This window comes from Heterodontus francisci, chromosome 9, assembly GCF_036365525.1.
Source record: "Heterodontus francisci isolate sHetFra1 chromosome 9, sHetFra1.hap1, whole genome shotgun sequence".
NCBI lineage: Eukaryota > Metazoa > Chordata > Chondrichthyes > Heterodontiformes > Heterodontidae > Heterodontus > Heterodontus francisci.
Window position 1 is genome coordinate 58420806 of NC_090379.1, and position 20896 is coordinate 58441701.

General features: G+C 44.8%; 2 protein-coding genes across 7 annotated transcripts in view; both read right to left on the minus strand.

Moving 5' to 3' along the window:
• atg14 (autophagy related 14) overlaps positions 1-7584 on the minus strand; it is a 66168-nt gene extending 58584 nt beyond the window's left edge. For 4 of the 6 annotated variants that reach the window (XR_010975697.1, XR_010975699.1, XR_010975698.1 and 1 more), the window contains exon 1: positions 7324-7583. Coding sequence is in view for 3 of the 6 variants with exons in the window: in XM_068039189.1 (XP_067895290.1) it covers positions 7324-7547 (224 nt within the window). In the remaining 3 variants the exon portion in view is untranslated. Of the gene's footprint in view, positions 1-7323 lie in introns of all 6 variants that reach the window. The other 2 variants (XM_068039190.1, XM_068039191.1) reach the window with 1 other exon arrangement.
• A 10285-nt stretch (positions 7585-17869) lies between these two features.
• The window catches only part of tbpl2 (TATA box binding protein like 2), a 49572-nt gene continuing 46545 nt past the window's right edge, over positions 17870-20896 (minus strand). Inside the window, exons 6-7 of the mRNA XM_068038151.1 lie at positions 19005-19099; positions 17870-17946 (exon numbers count right to left, since the gene is read on the minus strand). Coding sequence (XP_067894252.1) covers positions 17870-17946; positions 19005-19099 — 172 coding nt within the window. The remainder of the gene's footprint in view (positions 17947-19004; positions 19100-20896) is intronic.

Below are 20896 nucleotides of genomic sequence, written 5' to 3' on the forward strand. Positions count from 1 at the left end.
GTATAAAGAAGATTTCAAGACATATGGTGGTACATCAAACCTCAGTAACCCAGATAGGCTCAAAGAATCGGTCAACACTTGAGAAAAGTGTAAAAATCAGTGGTATTTTGGTCAGGGTTTCTAACATAATGAAAGTACTAGAATATGTTTATGTTGACTAATTATTTTAACTGGATAGGTTAGAGAAAACCAGGGCCATGCTTACAAGTTATTTAAGGGCAGAACCGGGTTGAATGCTAAGCAGTTGTTCTTTACCCATTGAATGGTGAACCCCTGGAACAGGTTGTCAGCTATTATAGTGAACGCCGATTCACTGTATTCCTTCAAGAGAAAGATTACCCTACATACCCTGTAATATAAATCAGGGCCAATGTGATCCCCTGGAATAGCTTCAATTGCTTAAACGGGTCAGAGAGAAGCTTTCCAGATTTAATCCCCCTCCCTCCTAATTGGCCTGGGTTTTTAAATCTGGTTCATCACCTCACCCATGGTTCTGAGTGGATAAGCAACGTCCATATCATGATGGATAAGGCATCACAAATATATAGAACATGCTAGATGGACCAGTGGGTCTTTCCCTATCTGTCACTTTTGTAAATAGTTGAGATTGTGTGAGTAAAGGAATACAGCTGTAAAAAATAGCAATCTTGCGTAACTTCATTGCAGCGCGGCCTTTGAAATAAATTGATTTCTACAGGAAAATAATTATTCGTGAACTATCTTTTTGAAGTTATAAATTGCTTGTAGCTATATTTCCAAATGCATTGTCAAGGGGCACGTATGGTTGGAGGTGGGGAGGGGGCGCATGATCCAGTGATCTTGTAGTAAAGCTCCCAGCACTGTGGCCAAAGATTTTTAAAAATTAACTGGAACGAGCACCCCCAGGAAAACAAAAAGCCAATTCGGTTCCTGGACAAACCCTGAAGATGCTAGAGTTGAGACCATTGTAATTAAGAACTGTTCTTTTGAGCCTGTTGCTTTTGGTGCACCGAGATGATATTATCTCAGCTGACACTAGGTTGGTAATGATACATGCAAATTGAATACATGCAAAGTATCAGGATATGTTAGCTATCAAAGTTTTATAAGAATTGATGGCATTAGTTATTGGAATAATTTTCTAATTTGGCCATCTATTGACAGCTTCAAGCATGGTGTTGCATAGATTAAAGCTGGAAATAATTTGGACCATTGAGTCTGTGCCGGATATGTCACAGCAATCCAAAAGCAAAAACATGGCTCCATTCTGCCCCATAACCCCTGTATCTTCCTCTGCTTCAAATATATTCATCCAATTTTCCTTTAAAGATGCAGTGGTCTTGAACTCAACCACTGTAGCAAGTTATCCAACACCCTGCTGCATAATGAAGTTTCCCTTAACCACTCATTATTTTAGTGACAGCTATACAGCCTATCTAGTCCCAAAAACAACAGAGATAAATACATACAAACTAGGAGCAGGGGTAGGCCAATTGGCCCCACGAACCTGCTCCGCCATTCAACAATATGACGACTAATATGATTGTAACCTCAATGCCACCATTCCCGCCTACCCCCAATAACCTTTCACACCCCAGCCCCAGCTTATCAAGAATCTATCTACCTCTCCCATAAAATATTCAAAGACTCTGCTTCCACCGCATTTTCAGGAAGAGAGTTCCAAAGACTCAAGATACTCAGAAAAAAATTTCTCCTCATCTCGGTCTTAAATGGGCAACCCCTTATTTTTAAATAGTGACCCCTAGTTCCAGATGCTCCCACAAGAGGAAACATCCTTTCCACATCCACCGTCAAGACCCCTCAGGATCTTATGTGTTTCAATCAAGTCGCCTCTTACTCTTCCAAACTCCAGCTGATACAAGCCCATCCTGTCCAACCTTTCCTCATAAGACAACCTGCCCATTCCAGGTTTTGGTCTAGTAAACCTTCTCTGAACTGCTCCCAACATATTTACATCCTTCCATAAATAGGGAGACCAATACTGTACACAGTACTCCAAATGTGGTCTCACCAATGCCCTGTATAACTGAAGCATGACCTCCCTACTTTTGTATTCAATTCCCCTCGCAACATATAACATTCTTATTAGCTTTCCGAATTACGTGCTGTACCTGCATACTAACCTTTTGCGATTCATGCACGAGGAAACCCAGATCCCTCTGCATCTCAGAGCTCTGCAATCTATCACCATTTAGATATGCTTTTTTGTTCTTCCAGCCAAAATGGACAACATCACAATGTCTAGATAATTTCTCTTAAGTGTTGTTGGTTGAGGGAATGTGCTGTCCAGGACACCAAGGGAACATCCCTGCGCTATGATTTAATGTTTTATCTGAAAGATTGCACTTCCAACAGTATTGCACTGAACTGTCAACCTTTGGGGGGGGCATAGTGGCACAGTGGCTAGCACCGCAGCCTCACAGCTCCAGGGACCCGGGTTCGATTCCGGGTACTGCCTGTGTGGAGTTTGCAAGTTCTCCCTGTGTCTGCGTGGGTTTTCTCCGGGGGCTCCGGTTTCCTCCCACAAGCCAAAAGACTTGCAGGTTGATAGGTAAATTGGCCATTATAAATTGTCACTAGTATAGGTAGGTGGTAGGGAAATATAGGGACAGGTGGGGATGTTTGGTGGGAATATGGGATTAGTGTAGGATTAGTATAAATGGGTGGTTGATGTTCGGCACAGACTCGGTGGGCCGAAGGGCCTGTTTCAGTGCTGTATCTCTAATCTAATCGAATGAATGTGCTCTGGAGTGGGACTTCAAATTACTTCGATGTGACACAGAGGTGAGTGTGTTACCATTGAATCAAAGGTTATCACCATTTGCCCACATACGACTGTCTTTCAAATTGGGTCAAATGTCACAGGTCATAGAGAGATATAATAAAATGCTTCCTTTCTTGTACTGTAAATCAATATATTTAGTGTAATATTACGTTACTTGAAACATGCAATCCTTTATGAATCCTGCAGCAACCCAGCATAATCACTGAAAAAATTATGAAGGTTTAATTAAATTATGAAACCCAAATTATATAATCGGTCATGTGCTTGTAAGAAGATAAATGTAAATATTGACCAAGATGTGATCTCAAAAATGTTAGTATGCTCAGTGCAGCCCTGTATCAAAACAGAGTAGAGTAGGGTGGTCAAAGAGTGATTTACCATACCACACCTCAGCACCTACAGGCAGTGGTCGCGATGGTGGTCCCACGGGCCATCGATCTGGTCGGGGGGTAATGATTGCCGTTCCTCCGGCCTGGGTATTCTGCTGCGGGGAGGTAACTTCACCATCTCCGAAGTTAAGGAGGTGGTGGACGGTCGCCTCCTCGTAGCAGACGTGATGTGCAACGCTCCGCTCCGGTTGATCAAAGTGTACGCCCCGGTACAACGCAGCGAGCGGCTGACCGTCTTCCAGCAGCTCCCACTGCTGCTGGCGACGTCCAGGCCGGTCATCCTAGGCGGTGACTTCAACTGCATCATCGATGCGGCTGGACGATCCGGCAGTGACGACAGCAAACTGGACGCTACGTCCAGATTCTTAATGGAAACAGTTAAAGATGCCAAACTGCACGACGTCTTCAGCAAACCTGCAGACGGAGCGCAGCGCAGATACACATGGTCAAGATCGGACGGATCTGCCCGTTCCAGGATTGACTTCCTGTTTGTGTCCCGTGCTGTCACGGTCGGATCCACCGACATCAAGCCGGTGTTCTTCTCCGACCACTGCATCTTACTGGCCGACTGTCACTTACAGGACGACCAGCGGGTTGGCAGAGGGACGTGGAAGCTCAACGCTACACTGCTGACCCCAGAGAACGTTGAGGAATTCAAAAGGGATTACAAAGGTTGGAGGACCGTGAAACCCCTCTGAGTCTCCAGTTCACTGGTGGGAAGCGATCAAGGAGAACATCAAGAGGTTCTTCATCCACAAAGGTGTTCAGAGGGCGGAGAGACAGACAGAGGGAAATGTCCCGACTCCAGAAAATTATGCAAAATCTACTCCGGTTGCAGTCAATGGGGGTCGAGGTCAAAGAGGACCTCCAAGAGGTGAAGAGCCAGCAGGCCTCGCTCTTTGCCAAGGAGGCCTCCAAGATCATCTTCCGGTCCAGAGTCCGCTCCATCGAGCAGGATGAGACGTGCTCGCGTTACTTCTTCCAAAAGGTACACAGAGAGAGCTCTGTTATCAGCAGCCTGAAGGAAGATGATGGCTCGGTAACGTCTTCGCAGTCCGACATACTAAGGATCAGCAAATCCTTTTATGCTGGGCTGTATGACGCGAAGCCCACAGACAGCAGAGCCTCCCAATCCTTCCTGTCATCTATCACAGAGGTCTTAGATGACAGCAGGAGGGAGAGATTGGACAAGCCGCTAACTCTGGACGAGCTGACAAAGGCGGTCGAGTCCTTCGAGACGAGTAAAACTCCCGGGAACGACGGCTTACCGGTCGAGTTGTACTCGGCCCTGTGGGACTGGGTCGGTCCGGACCTGCTGGAAGTATACGAGAGTATGCTCCTGGCCGGCAGCATGGCAGAATCCATGAGGAAAGGCATCATCACCCTCATTTACAAGCAGAAGGGGGAGAGGGCAGGAATCAGAAATTGGCGGCCCATCTCACTGCTTAACGTTGACTACAAGATTCTGTCCAAAGTCATAGCCAGTCGAGTCAAATCTGCTCTGGAGTTGGTGATTCACCCCGATCAGACCTGTACTGTACCCGGCAGGAAGATCTGATCGTATCCCTGAGTAGCACGAGACTATCGCCTACGTACAGGAGGGTGAACACCTGCCTCATCAGCCTGGACCAGAAGGCTTTTGACAAGGTATCGCACACCTACATGATGGATGTGCTTTCCAAAATGGGGTTTGGGGAGGGAATCTGTAATTGGATCCAACTGCTCTACACAAACATCAGTAGCGCAGTCTCAATCAACGGGTGGGAATCGGAAAGTTTCCCAATCAAATCTGGAGTCAGACAGGGCTGTCCTCTCTCCCCGGTCTTGTTTGTTTGCTGTATTGAACCCTTTGCTGAGTCTATTAGGAAGGATGCGAGCATAAGAGGGGTGACAATCCCAGGCAGCGGAGGCACTAAGGTCAAAACCTCCCTGTACATGGATGACGTCGCCGTCTTCTGCTCGGATCCGCTGTCCGTGCGCAGACTGATGAGCATCTGCAACCAGTTCGAACTGGCCTCGGGAGCCAAAGTTAACCACGGCAAGAGCGAGGCCATGTTCTTTGGGAACTGGGCTGACCGATCCTTTGTCCCCTTCACCGTCAGGTCAGATTACCTGAAGGTGCTGGGGATATGGTTCGGAAGGGCCGGGGCGTGCACCAAAACATGGGAGGAGCGAGTAGCCAAGGTACAACAAAAGTTGGGCATGTGGGGGCAGCGATCTCTCTCCATTGTGGGTAAGAACCTGGTCATCAGGTGCGAGGCGCTCATGTTGTTGCTCTACGTGGCGCAGGTCTGGCCCATACCCCACTCCTGCGCCATGGCAGTCACCCGAGCCATTTTCCGCTTCATCTGGGGATCTAAAATGGACCGGGTCCGGAGGGACACGATGTTCAAATCTCTGGACAAGGGCGGGAAAAATGTACCCAACGTGGCCCTCATCCTGATGACCACCTTCGTGTGCGGCTGCATCAAGCTGTGTGTAGATCCCCAGTACGCAAACCCCAAGTGTCACTACGTGCTGAGGTTCTATCTGTCCCCGGTGTTGCGAAGGATGGGCCTGGGCACATTGCCGCAGAACGCTCCATGCAGTTGGGCTATGCCGTACCACCTATCCTTCGTGGAGCAGTTTCTGCGGGAAAACACCTTTGACCACCGGTCAATCAGGCAGTGGTCTGCACGGAATGTCCTCAAGGCCCTACGGGAAAAGGAGACGGTGGATCCTGTCGGATGGTTCCCCGAGCAGACCGTCAAAGTCATTTGGCAGAATGCCTCATCACCAGAACTTTCAACCAAGCACCAAGATGTAGCTTGGCTGGTGGTGAGAAGGGCCCTCCCCGTCAGATCCTTCATGCACACCTGAAGTCTCGCCCCCTCCGCACAGTGCCCCCGCGGTGGCTGTGGTGGGGAAGAGACAGTTGCCCACTTCCTCCTGGAATGTGTCTTTGCAAAGCAGGTGTGGAAAGAGATGCAGTGGTTTTTGTCGAGGTTCATCCCAAGCAGCTCTGTAACACAGGAGTCTGTGCTCTACGGGCTGTTCCCAGGGACGCACACCGAGACAAACATCAACTGCTGCTGGAGGACTATCAATTCGGTGAAAGACGCCCTTTGGTCTGCCCGAAACTTGCTGGTCTTCCAGCGCAAAGAGTTGTCCACCACCGAATGTTGCAGACTGGCACATTCCAAGGTCCAGGACTACGTGCTGAGGGACACACTAAAGCTTGGGGCAGCCGCAGCAAAGGCTCAATGGGGAAAGACCACAGTGTAAGGTCCCCCCACCAAGCTGAACTGAGGGGCTGGATCCATGGAAAACCCCTCAAACTGTATCATTAATATTTTCATTTGCTGTAAATATAAAACTGTAATTGGCACGACAATTGTGAAATGGAAGGGTTGTGAAGAAACTCATGATAGTATTGAAGGAAACTGATCTCCCTTGCAATGTTTGTATTTTTTGGTGCTGTTTGAAACTGTTTGGCAATGTAATTTTTGCAGATTTTTTATGAATAAAGTATATTTTGGAAATAAATAAAAAATCTTTCCCTTTTGGGTACTAACTAACCCTCTGGGCATTTCTATCAGTTTCTACTTGTGTATTTCAGTTTCTTTTAAATCAGAAGAGCACTAAAGTCAAAACCATAAAATAAATTCCGTATATTCAGAAAATGCTTCGTAGTTCACAGATTGGATTTTATTCCCCGTTGAGTCTTTTCCTCTTTCATAAGAGTCCAGCAACGGTCACAGTGATGCCCAATTATGTCCACACCAGAGAAGTGTACAAATGAGAACGTCAAGGGATTTCACAATACTAGTGACGATATTACAAAGTCGTATCGTTTCTTCAACCAGACTACTGGCGAAATGAGATGGTGGCGAAAAATGGAGAAAGAGGGTTTTTAGGCCCCCACTGCCCCAACAGTTGTTGTCCGGCAGTGATCATGGGCAAATATTTATCTTAAGTATCTGATATATGTTAACAAGGGGTGCTTTCCCACCGCTAGGAAACCTGACCGTGACTTCATGCTACATGGGCAGTGCCTCTCGGACTCTTGTGAAAACTTTGCCCAGGAGGTGAGCGTGGGCCTGCACACCACGCGCCTCCTGCTCCTGACAAGCACAGTAATGTTAGCGGGTCATGTCTGGTAAACAATACCTTTCCGAGTTTCTACTGTCGAAGTAAACGAAATCTCCGGCCAGGATACATTTAGCGCAGGTGAGGCGCCTTCTGGCGGTGTTGCAGAGCGGGCAGCGCTCCACAGCCACGTACAGCCCCTCGGCATCGTCCACCGAATCAAGCAACAGCAACGGCGGTGGTTGGTCGCGTGCCTGTCCGGCCCCGGCTCGCGCCAGCTTCCTCCTATCCGTGGGAGACGCCATACTGAGACCACGCAACCCCGTCACGTGGTTGTGTTTTATTTGCGTGCATTGTGGGTGCAGCCGGTTGGTATCACGTGCCACCCTCTGATACCATCGACCAATCACCTCGTCGCACATGAGCGTATAAAGCGATTGGCAGTGGGCAAAAAACTACTCGTCCCCATCACCACCCCCACACACAAATTAGGTAAGCACTTGTCACCATGGACACGAGGCTACAATGTAGGTTTTTATCCTGATATCGTAAAAGCGACAATCAATGTCATCAAACATGGGATATAATAAAAAGCAAAATAGTGCGGATACTGGGGGAAATCTGAAATTAAAAACAAAGCGCTGGAAATACTTTGCAGGTTTAGCAGCATCTGGGACAAGAAAAACAAATGAAAGGTCAGCGACCTGAAACGTTAATGTTTTTCTCGCCATAGATGCTGCCAACCTAGCATTTTCTGTTTTTATTGTGGGATATAATTTCTATCCTCCCTGCCCTGAAAAGCCCAAGGTGCCAACTGAGTACTCCAATGTAGCGTCTTAAATTTATCGTTTACTAGTTTTGAAGAATACAGCAAATACAAAACAAATTAGAAGTTAAAACAGCAAATAAAAACATTGTTCTGGAAATACACAGGGGATAACTTAAATCTTTCAGATGCCAGTCGAAGGTAGGTGTACCCCTCCCCATACATAATTGAAATGCACAGCTACACTAATAAAAATAACTCCAAGCATCCAAATGACTGGAAGCTACGTTACTTTTACCAATCATTAGCATACTCATAACGTGTTCTGATTGCTTAGATAGGGAATTGTGGGGATGTGGTCGGAATATGGGATTAATGTAGGATTAGTATAAATGGGTGGTTGATGGTTGGCACAGACTTGGTGGGCCGAAGGGCCTGTTTCAGTGCTGTATCTCTAAATAAATAAAATAAATTAGGTCTAGATGATAGAGCGACAGCATATTTTATTATACATTAGTGGTACTGTTTGTCTTGTCTATAAACACCATGGGATTCATAGCAAATACTAAATGTATATTTAAAATATACATGTGACCCATTAAATACAATCTACACCAACACCATTTGTATCATTAATTCAGTAAACAGCCAATTGATCATTTCATTGGATCATAGAATGGTTACAGCACAGGAGGTAGTCATTTGGCCCATCGTAATTGTGCCAGTTCTCTGGAAGATCAACTCACCGAGTCCCACTCCCTGCCTTTTCCACATAGCTCTAATTTATTTTTATATTCAGATAACTGTACAATTCCCTTTTGAAAGCCAGCATTGAATCTGCCTCCACCACACTCAGGCAGTGCATTCCAGATCCTAACCACTTGTTGCATAAAAAGTTTTTCCTCGTCGCCTTTAGTTTTTTTGCTAATCATTTTAAATCTGGTATCCTCTGGTTCTTGACAACAATTTCTATCTACTCTGTCCAGAACCCTCATGATTTTGAACAGCTCTATCAAATCTCCTCTCAACCTTCTCTTCAAGAACTCCAGCTTCTCCAATCTATCCTTGTAACTGAAGTCCCTCATCCCTGAAACTATTCTTGTATATCTTTTCTGCACCCTCTTCAATGCCTTCACATCCTTCCTAAAGTGTGGTGTCCAGAATTGGACACAATATGCCAGTTGAGACCAAACCAGTATTTTAATGGAGGTTCACCATAACTTCCTGGCTTCTGTACTCTATGCCTCAATTTGTTAAGCCCAGAATCCCATATGCCTCATTAACCACTTTCTCGACCTGCCCTGCCACCTTCAATGATTTGTGCACATATACCCTTTACAATTGTATCTATTTTATATTGCCTTTCTTCTTCCTACCAAAATGTATCACTTCACATTTCTCTGCATTAAATTTAATCTGCCAGTTATCTGCTCATTCCACCAGCCTGTCTATGTCTTTTGAAATTCATCACCCTCCTCTTCACAGTTCACAAAACTTCCAAGTTTTGGGTCAACCCCTCTATATACCTTCCTCCAGTTTGAAAAACAACCATTCACCAGTACTCAGTTTCCTGTCACTCAGCCAACTTCATATCCATGCTGCCTCTGTCCCTTTTATTCCACGGGCTTCAATTTTGCTGACAAGCCTGTTCTGTAGCACCTTATCAAATGCCTTTTGGAAGTCCATGTATACCACATCAACCCTCTTAATTCATCAAAAAACTCAAATTAGTTAAACACAATTTGCCCTTAAATCCATGCTGGCTTTCCTTAATTTATTGACATTTGTCCAAGTGAGTTAATTTTGTTCTGGATTATTGCTTCTAAAAACTTTCCCACCACCAAGCTTAAGCTGACTGGCCTGTATTTACTGGCTTTATCCTTGCACCCTTTTTTGAACAGGGGTGTAACGTTTGCAATTCTCCACTCCTCTTACACCACACCAATATCTAAAGGAGGATTGGAAGATTGTCAGTGCCTCTGCAATTTACACCATTACTTCCCTCAGTATCCTCGGATGCATCCGATCTAGTCCTGGTGATTTATCAACTTCAAGTACAGCCAGCCTTGCTGTGCAAATGACTACTGGCAACACCGATGCAGTCACATTCAGCTAGCCTCCGGAAACATCAGAGGAATGTATGATGGCATTTAGAGAGCTTTTGGGCCAACCATCAGGAAGATCACCCCCCTCAAGTCTAAATCAGGGGACACAATCACTGACCAACACAAGCAAATGGTCTGCTGGGTGGAGCACTACCAAGAACTGTACTCCAGGGAAAATGTCGTCACTGAGACTGCCCTCAATGCAGCCCAGTCTCTGCCAGTCATGGATGAACTGGACAAACAGCCAACAAAATCGGAACTCAGTGATGCCATTGATTCTCTAGCCAGTGGAAAAGCCCCTCGGAAGAATGGCATTACCCCCGAAATAATCAAGAGTGCCAAGCCTGCTATACCTTCAGCACTCTACGAACAACTTTGCCGTGCTGGGATGAGGGAACAGTACCACAGTACATGCACGATGCCAATATCATCACCCACTATAAGAACAAGGGTGACCGTAGTGACTGCAACAACTACAGTGGAATCTCCCTGCTCAGCATAGTGGGGAAAGTCTTCGCTCGAGTCACTTTAAACAGGCTCCAGAAGCTGGCGGAGCGTATCTACCCTGAGGCATGGTGTGGCTTTCGAGCAGAGAGATCCACCATTGACATGCTGTTCTCCCTTGGCCAGCTACAGGAGAAATGCCGCGAACAACAGATGCCCCTTTACGTTGCTTTCATTGATCTTCACCAGCAGACATGGTCTCTTCAGACGACTAGCAAAGATCGGATGTCCACCAAAGCTACTAAGTATCATCACCTCATTCCATGACAATATGAAAAGGTACAATTCAGCATAGCAGCGCCTCATCAGACCCTTTTCCTATCCTGGGTGGCGTGAAACAGGGCTGTGTTCTCACACCTACACTGTTTGGGATCATCTTCTCCCTGCTGCTCTCACGTGCGTTCAAGTCTTCAGAAGAAGGAATTTTCCTCCACACAAGATCAGATGGCAGGTTGTTCAACCTTGCCCGTCTAAGAGCAATGACGAAAGTACAGAAAGTCCTCATCAGGGAACTCCTCTTTGCTGACGATGCTGCATTAACATCCCACACTGAAGAGTGTCTGCAGAGACTCATCGACAGGATTGCGGCTGCCTGTAACAAATTTGGCCTAACCATCAGCCTCAAGAAAACAAACATCATGGGACAGGACGTCAGAAATGCTCCAACCATCAATATTGGCGACCATGCTCTGGAAGTGGTTCAAGCGTTCACCTACCTAGGCTCAACTATCCAGGACAAAGCAGCCCAGTTGATTGGCACCCCATCTACAAACATTCACTCTCTCCGCCATCGACGCACAGTGGCAGCAGTGTGTACCATCTACAAGATGCACTGCAGCAATGCACCAAGGCTCCTTAGACAGCACCTTCCAAACCCGCGACCTCTACCAACTAGAAGGACAAGGGCAGCAAATACATGGGAACACCACCACCTGCAAGTTCCCCTCCAAGTCACACACCATCCTGACTTGGAACTATATCGCCGTTCCTTCACTGTTGCTGGGTCAAAATCCTGGAACTCCCTTCCTAACAGCACTGTGGGTGTACCTACCCCAAATGGACTGCAGCGGTTCAAGAAGGCAGCTCACCACCACCTTCTCAAGTGCAATTAGGGATGGGCAATAAATGCTGGCCTGGCCAGCGTCGCTCACATCCCATGAATGAATTAAAAAAAAAAAAAATCACCAGTAACCTGTCTCTTGACGCAGAAATCAAAAGCGCATGGGAAAGGCTTCCACTGCTATGTCCAGACTGGCCAAGAGAGTGTGGAAAAATGGCACACTGACACAGAACACAAAAGTCTGAGTGTATCAAGCCTGTGTCCTCAGTGCCTTGCTCTACGGCAGCGAGGCCTGGACAACGTATGTCAGCCAAGAGGGACATCTCAATTCATTCCATCTTCGCTGCCTCCAGAGAATCCTTGGCATCAGGTGGCAGAACCGTATCTCCAATGCAGAAGTCCTCGAAGCAGCCAGCATCCCCAGCATATACACCCTACTGAGCCAGCGGCGCTCGAGACGCCTTGGCCATGTGAGCCGCATGGAAGATGGCAGGATCCCCAAGGACACATTGTACAGCGAGATCACTGGCATCAGACCCACCGGCCGTCCAAGTCTCCACTTTAAAGACGTCTGCAAACGCGACATGAAGTCCTGTGACATTGATCACGAGTCGTGGGAGTCAGTTGCCAGTGATTGCCAGAGCTGGCAGACAGCCATAAAGGCGGGGCTAAAGTGTGGCAAGTCGAAGAGACAGCAGTTGGCAGGAAAAAAGACAAGTGCAAGGGGTGAACCAACTGTGCAACAGCCCCGACAATCAATTTTATCAGCAGCACCTGTGGAAGAGTCTGTCACTCTAGAATTGGCCTTTCTAGCCACTCCAGGCGCTGCTCCACAAACCACTGACCAGCTCCAGGCACTTACCCATTGTCTCTTGAGACAAGGAGACCAAAGAAGAAGACTTCCCTCAGTATCCTCAGATGCATCCAATCCAGTCCTGGTGATTTATCAACTTCAAGTACAGCCAGCCTTTCGAATATCCCTTCTTTATCAATTTTTAACATATCCAACATCTCAATTACCTCATCTTCACTCCAACTTTGGTAGCAGCATCTTCCTTAGTAAAGACAGATGCAAAGTAGTCATTTGGTACCTCAGCCTTCATGCGTAAATCCCCTTTTTGGTCCCTAATCGACCCAACTGCTTTAACCACCTTTTATTATTTATATGCCTATAGAAGAGTCACAGAACCACTATGGCACAAAAGGAGGCCATTCGTCCCAGTGAGTCCATGCCGGCTCTCCGTGGAGCTAGTCAGTCCCGCTCCCCCGCTCAATCCCTGTTGCCCTGCAAGTTTCTTTCCTTCAAGTGGCCATCCAATTTCCTTTTGAAGTAATTGTTTGTCTCTTTCTCCCTTGTGGGCAGTGAGTTCCAGGTCATTACCACCTGCTGTGTAAAAATGTTCCTCATATTCCCCCTGCATCTCATCCCAAAAACCTCCTGCCAGTCTCTTCTCATACTCTCTCTTTGCTGCTCTTATTTCATTTTTCACTTCCCCTCTGAACTTTATATATCCAGCCTGGTTCTTGTGTAAATCAACCGGACTTCTGTCATATGCACCCTTTTTCTGCTTTATCTTACTCTATCTCTTTCGTCATTCAGAGAACCCTGGCTTTGTTTGTCCTCCCTTTCCAAATCATAGGAAACTATTGGAGAAAGTTCTGAAGGAGAGAATCTATCTCCACTTGGAGAGGCAAAATTTGATTAGGAATAGTCAGCATGGCTTTGTCAGAGGGAGGTCATGCCTAACAAATTTGATTGAATTTTTTGAGCATGTGACCAGGTGTGTAGATGAGGGTAGTGCAGTTGATGTAGTTTACATGGATTTCAGCAAAGCCTTTGACAAGGTCCCACATGCAAGACTTATCAAGAAAGCAAATGCACATGGGATACAGGGTAACTTGATAAGGTGGATTCAAAATTGGCTTAGCTGTAGGAGACAGAGTGATGACAGACAGCTGTTTTAGTGACTGGAAGCCAGTCCAGTGGCGTACCACAGGGATCGGTGCTGGGTCCCCTATTGTTAGTCATCTATGTCGTTTATATAAATGACAATGTGGGGGGTAGGATCAGTAAGTTCGCGGATGACACAAAGATTGGCTGAGTGGTTAACAGTGAGGTTGAGTGTCTTGGGTTACAGGAAGATATAGACGGGATGGTCAAATGGGCAGAAAAGTGGCAGATGGAATTTAACCCTGAAAAGTGTGAGGTGATACACTTTGGAAGGAGTAATGTGATACGGAAGTATTCAATGAATGGCCTGACACTGGGAAGTTCCGAGGAACAAAGGGACCTTGGCGTGTTTGTGCATAGATCTCTGAAGGCAGAAGGGCAGGTTAATAGGGTGGTGAAAAAGGCATATGGGACACTTGCCTTTATCAATCGAGGCATAGATTACAAAAGCAGGGAGGTCATGTTGGAGTTGTATAGAACTTTAGTAAGGTCACAGCTGGAGTACTGTGTGCAATTCTGGTCGCCACATTATAGGAAGGATGTGATTGCACTGGAGGGGGTGTAGAGGCGATTCACCAGGATGTTGCCTGGGATGGAACATTTAAGCTCTGAAGAGAGGTTGGATAGGCTTGGGTTGTTTTCGCTGGAGCAGAGAAAACTGAGGGGTGACCTGATCAAGGTGTACAAGATTATGAGGGGCATGGACAGGGTGGATAGGGAGCAGCTGTTCCCCTTAAAAGGGGAAGTTACAAGGGGACAGAAGTTTAAGGTGAGGGGCAGGAGGTTTAAGGGGGATTTGAGGAAGAACTTTTTTTACCCAGAGGGTGGTGACAGTCTGGAATGCACTGCCTGGGAGGGTGCTAGAGGCGGGTTGCCTCACATCCTTTAAAAAGAGTACCTGGATGAGCACTTGGCACATCATAACATTCAAGGCTATGGGCCAAGTGCTGGCAAATGGGATTAGGGAGACAGGTCAGGTGTCTTTAATGCATCGGTGCAGACTCGATGGGCCAAAGGGCCTCTTCTGCACTATATTATTCTGTGATTCTGTGAATGTACCTCAACTGTACCCAAGCTGGCTGCTCTTTAATGGCAGCCCATTGTTCAATTATAATTGTGCCTGCCAATCTTCGATTCCAATTTACCTGGGATTGATCAGTTCTTAACCCATTGAAATGGGCCTTCCCCCAAATTAATTATTTTTTACTCTGGATTGCTTTTTTCTTTTCCATAGCTAACCAAAACCTTATGATACCATGATCACTGTCCCCTAAATGCTCTCCTACTGACACTTGATCCACTGGTTTGTTCCACCTCATTCCCTAGAACCAGATCAAGCAATGCTTCCTTTCTCATTGGACTGGAAACATCCCAATGTAAAAAAAATTCTCCTGAACTTAGTTTAGAAACTCTCTCCCCTGTACATTACTATCCTAGTCTATATTAGAATAAGTCAATTATGACTACTGTACATTTTTTTTGCACCTCTGCAACCTCTTCACAAATATGTCCCTCTATATCTTCCCTACCAGTTGGAGGTCCATAGAATGCACTCAGTCTATTGTGCCTCAATTGTTTCTTACCTCTAACCAAATAGATTCTGTCCTTGACCCCTCGAGGACATCCTCTCTCTCCAGCACTGTATTATCCTTATTCAATACTGCCATCCCTCCTCCTTCCTTTCCTTCCTATCTTTCCTGAACACCTTGTATCCAGGAATATGGAGCATCCAGTCCTGCCCTTTGAGCCGGATCTCCGTTATCGCCATATCATACTCCCATATGGCTACTTGTGCCTGCAGCTCACCAACCTTATTTACCACACTGTGCATTCACATACATGCATTGTAAACCTAATTTGAACCTTATTGTATTCCCTCTTACTCTGACCCCACCTAATACCTTACTATTGCTTACTCTAGTGCTCTGACTCTCCCAATTCTTTGTGCACCTTGTTTTTCCTCTCTAATCTTGCCACCTGATTTCTATCACCCTGCCAGTTAGTTAAAAACCTCAATAGCACTAGCAAACTGCCCCACAAGGACATGGTCCCAGCTCGGTGCAGGTGCAACCTGTCTGGCCTGTACAAGTCCCATCTCCCCCAGGAATCTAAAGCCCTTCCTTCTGCACCATCTCTGCAGTCATGCATTCATTTACTCTATCCTATTTCCATACTCACTAGCACATGGCACGGAGTGTAATCCAGAGATTACTGCCTGAGGTACTGCTTTCTAGTTTCTTTCCTACTTCCCTAAAATCTGCCTACAGGACCTCATATCCCTCTTTCCACCTATGTCATTGGTACCTATATGGACCACGATTGCTGGCTGTTCACCTTCTCCCCTCAGTGCTTTGCAGCCGCTCAGTAGCATTCTTGACCCTGGTACCAGGGAGGCAACATACCATCCTGGACTCATCTGCGGCCACAGAAACCCCTTGCTGTTCCCCCAACAAAACATTTGTTTCATTGCTAATTTTCTCTTGAAGGCATTCACTCCTTGCCAAGTATTGCCTTGCACTTTGAAGTGGCCATTATTCAGGGGCATTGTCTTGCAGAGAGTGTCAATAGGCTACTCTGCTGGTGGTAGTGTTGCATATAATCAAATCTGACTGTCACTACCCAATATTCACACACTGAGCTACAAATAATCTGGAGGAATTATGGCCTGTTATAATACCCTTACCAGCCTGGCTTGGTCAGTTAACTCAGCACAGCCTGGGGATTGAATTTGGGACCTTTGTGGTCTTTATGTTTCCACTATTTATTATGAATACAAAACCATCAGGGAGCCTCTTCAGAGGAGTTTCTGAAGTCATGAGACTGGCCATTGGTAGATATATGCTCTGCATTAATGATGCACGATGGACTGAGGTATAGACTATAAAAGGCACTATAGGCTGCAGGTATGATTTGACTGGACAGGGACATAGTAAACTGAGTGGGCAAGGAGGGAAAGGTAGATTAAAAGATATTTCCACTTTGTTCAAATTTCCAATTAAACCAATACATAGATCAAATGCCAAATGCTGGAAAAGCAATATTGCAGCAAAAAAAGTTTATTACACATTAAGTTTAAAAACAATTTGAAATTAGATACAATTCAGAATGCTCACCAATATTTTCTGTGCAACAGGTTCCTTTCAAAATTACATATTTAATCAATTACTATCCTTAATCCTCAAAGTTTTACAATACACACAATTATCTTCAAAACATTAAACTCTTTTCCCAACAAGATTTGCATCGTTTCATAATAAAGATCATTTCATCTACAAAAGAACATTTAATCAGCTTAAACAGGTATAAAGAATGCGGCATGCGTTGCCCAAGAGAATGACATTGGGATCACAACTGTTTCTAACTTAGATCAACAGTTTGATTCTGAAACTCTGCTAATTGGTTACATTTGCAGTTGGTACCCAATTAGGGAGGAGCAACTCAAAATTTTTTTTTTTTTAAATAAAGAATTGGACCAAATAAGTGGGTTAAATAATGAAATCTGATATTTAACACAAAGATATTACATATTGCACATAGGAGAAAATAGACAACACATTTACTTCAGAGATCTAGGAGTCAAAGTAAACATAACACTCAACGTGTCCAACCAATGCAATGTAGCAATCAAACTGCTGTTCAAAATGTACAGTACTCTGGCCAGTCTACACCCTGCACACTGTGTCCAGTTCTGGTCAGAGAGACACTAAACAGAGTTCAGAGGCAGTTCAGAGAGCCACATGGTTGCTTCTCACAATCAGAAGAGCAAGGTGAGAGAAAGACTGCAGAAACTTGGGCTTTTCAGCATCAAAAGGAGACAACTGAGTGCTGATCTTCTTGGAGACATTACAAGATAACAATTAGTATAAGTATAAAGTTAATTAAAATTAAATTGCAAGAGTAGAATAGGAGACAGGTTCAAACCAGTTCAGAAGAAAATTTAGGACTGATGCTAAGAAGTTCTTCAAACAAAAAAAAGAGCAAACACCACATGGAATGGACTTTCAGCTGAAGTATTAAATGTCACAATAGCTTGGGAGGTGGGGAAAACTGCAATCTTTTTCATTCATACCATCAAAATGGTCCAAAAGGCCTACCTCTTCATTATTTATCTCATGATTTTGTGAATTGCAACATGAGGTGTGGTCCCAGGAAGTGGTTCTTTTCATATGTGCCCATCCACATTGATATCAGTTTCTATGTAGAGGCACTTGGATGTCTGGGACAGGATTCTGGTTTTGCCACTATGCCTTCTTAAAGCCCTTTAAGATGGGATAGATGTTCTCAAATGCTTCATAGATCTCTGAACGTACTTTGGCACCTACAGATAAATAAACAGTTAACTTTTTGTTCTCAGAGCTACATCTTGATGCTTCTATTGAGATGCCACGCCAGACATTAAAGCAACTCCTGAACTCCATTCATAACAGTAAAATACCATCCTAACAGGCTGAAACCAAAAGCTGATCCTTTACAACACTCATCTTTTGTGCAAACATGCAATGACAGTCGCATTAACAGCAAAATTAAGTGTTTTTATTAAAACTGTCAAATTTATGAAATCATAAATGATTATATATAATTTTACCTATTTGTCAAACAGAATGAAAAAATCAGTTAATTCAGAACATAACGCAGGACCTACTTCATTCTTAGCATGATTTGGTGTTCTCAATATTACTTCTAAAATAGTACGAGTTCACTGAAGCAATCTGCTTAGGAAGTAAACATCTACACAGCTTAAAATTAGCTATATAGTGAGACTATTTTGTCTGAACAGTTACTTTATAAAAATTGGAGAGAGTATGTTTGCATCAATTACTGAAAATGTGCGCCGCTGGAATACATGGTCATTAACAGCATAATTATTCAATAAATCTCTAAAATGCATGATCTCCTATGACACTGACTTAGTCTTATATTTTCGTCCCCAATATCCATTGTATAGAATTTAGACAAAAAAAAAAAAATAGGTTTATTACAGCTCAACTGCATAAATAGTTTAACTAAACACTGATTTGTGTACTTGGATTGAATCAGAAAAGTATTAGTAATCATTACATAATTTAAACAAAAATATTTTAAAAAATGAAGCTGATTAAATTGGATCAATTATACTTTAAAATGGAGAACATTTCTTTATTAGTAGCAAGTACAAGACAGTAAAGTACATCATTTGGCTACAGCTATTTATAGCTTCCCCAGCCGCAGACAGCAAATGTGTTTGAACAAATATTTTCTTTTGCTGAATAGGTAGTGTTTGAACAATTCAAATAAGCTTAACTAAAATCATAAAATTCAGATTGCACACTGACACAATAGTCCCAAATATGCAATAGACCAAACATTAAAATATACTTGAACCAGATTTGTTTTTACCTGTCAAAACAACCTTGCCGGAAACAAATATAAGCAGAACAATTCGTGGTTTGACCATTCTGTAAATAAGACCTGGAAACAGTTCAGGTTCATAGCTGGAATTGAAAGATAGTTGCATTAAAAAGTGCAAATATTGGGAGAGCTGAAATGCAATACTGTTTTTTGGGTATAGTCTAATGATCCAAACATTTAACAACCAGCCAATAATAGTTTGAACACATTCCTGTATTGATGCATGCTAATTACATTATCCTACAATGTCAATTCGACTGACTCCACGTGAAATCAAGAAACGACTGAAGGCACTGAATACTGCAAAGGCTATGGCGCCTGACAATATTCCGGCAATAGTACTGAAGACCTATGCTCCAGAATTTGCCGCACCCTTATCCAAGCTGTTCCAGTACAGCTACAACACTGACATCTACCCGACAATGTGGAAAATTGCCCAGTTATGTCCTGTACACAAAAAGGGACAAATCTGACCCAACCAATTACCGCCCCATCAGTTTACGCTCGATCAGTAAACTGATGGAAGGTGTCGTCGACAGTGTTGTCAAGCAGCACTTGCTTAGCAATAACCTGCTCAGTGACACTCAGTTTCGGTTCTGCCACTCAGCTCCTGACCTCATTACAGCCTTGGTTCAAACATGGAAAAAAAAACTGAACTCGTGGTGAGGCAAGAGTGACAGCCCTTGACATCAAGGCAGTATTTGACCAGGTATTGCATCAAAGAGCCCTAACAATAAACTGGAGTCCATGGGAATCAGGGGGAAAACTCTCTGCTGGTTGGAGTCAAACCTAGCGCAAAGGAAGATGATTGTGGTGGTTGGCGGTCAATCATCTCAGTCCTAGGACATCACTGCAGGAGTTCCTCAGGGTAGTGTCCTCGGCCCAACCATCTTCAGCTGCTTCATCAATGACCTTCCTTCAATCATAAGGTCAGAAGTGGGGATGTTCGCTGATGATTGCACAATGTTCAGCACCATTCGTGACTCCTCAGATACTGAAGCAGTCTGTGTAGAAATGCAGCAAGACCGGGACAATCTCCAGGCTTCGGTTGCTAAGTGGCAAGTAACATTCGTGCCACACAATTGCTAGGCAATGGCTATCTTAAACAAGAGAGAATCCAACCATCTCCCCTTGACATTCAATGGCATTACAATCGCTCAATCTCCCACAATCAACATCCTTGGGATTACCATTGACCAGAAACCGAACTGGAGTAGCGATATAAATACTGTGGCTGCAAAAGCAGGGCAGAGACTAGGAATCCTGCGGCAAGTAACTTCCCTCCTGACTCCCCAAAGCCTATCCACCATCTATAAGGCACAAGTCAGGAGTGTGATGGAATACTCTCCACTTGCCTGGATGGGTGCAGCTCCAACAAACACTCAAGAAGCTCAACACCATCTGGGACAAAGCAGCCTGCTTGACTGGCACCCCATCCACAAACATTCACTCCCTCCACCACAGATGCACTGCAGCAACTCACCAAGGCTCCGACAGCACCTTCCAAACCCATGACCCCCTCTACCACACATTAGAAGGACAAGGGCAGCAGATGCATGGGAACACCGCCACCTGCAAGTTCCCCTCCATGTCACACACCATCCTGACTTGGAACTATAATCACCGTTCCTTCACTGTTGCTGGGTCAAAATCCTGGAACTCCCTTCCTAACAGTACTGTGGGTGTACCTACCCCACATGGACTGCAGCAGTTCCAGGGAAATAAATACTGTCATAGCCAGCAACACTCTCATCCCATGAACAAAAAAGCTTTATTCTCAAATACATTGGTAATAAAATTAACAACTTTGTCCTTAAAAAAAAGTAAAAATGTTTTTCTGAAGTCACCTCGCAGTGGCTGACCTATCAGGGCCACCATCT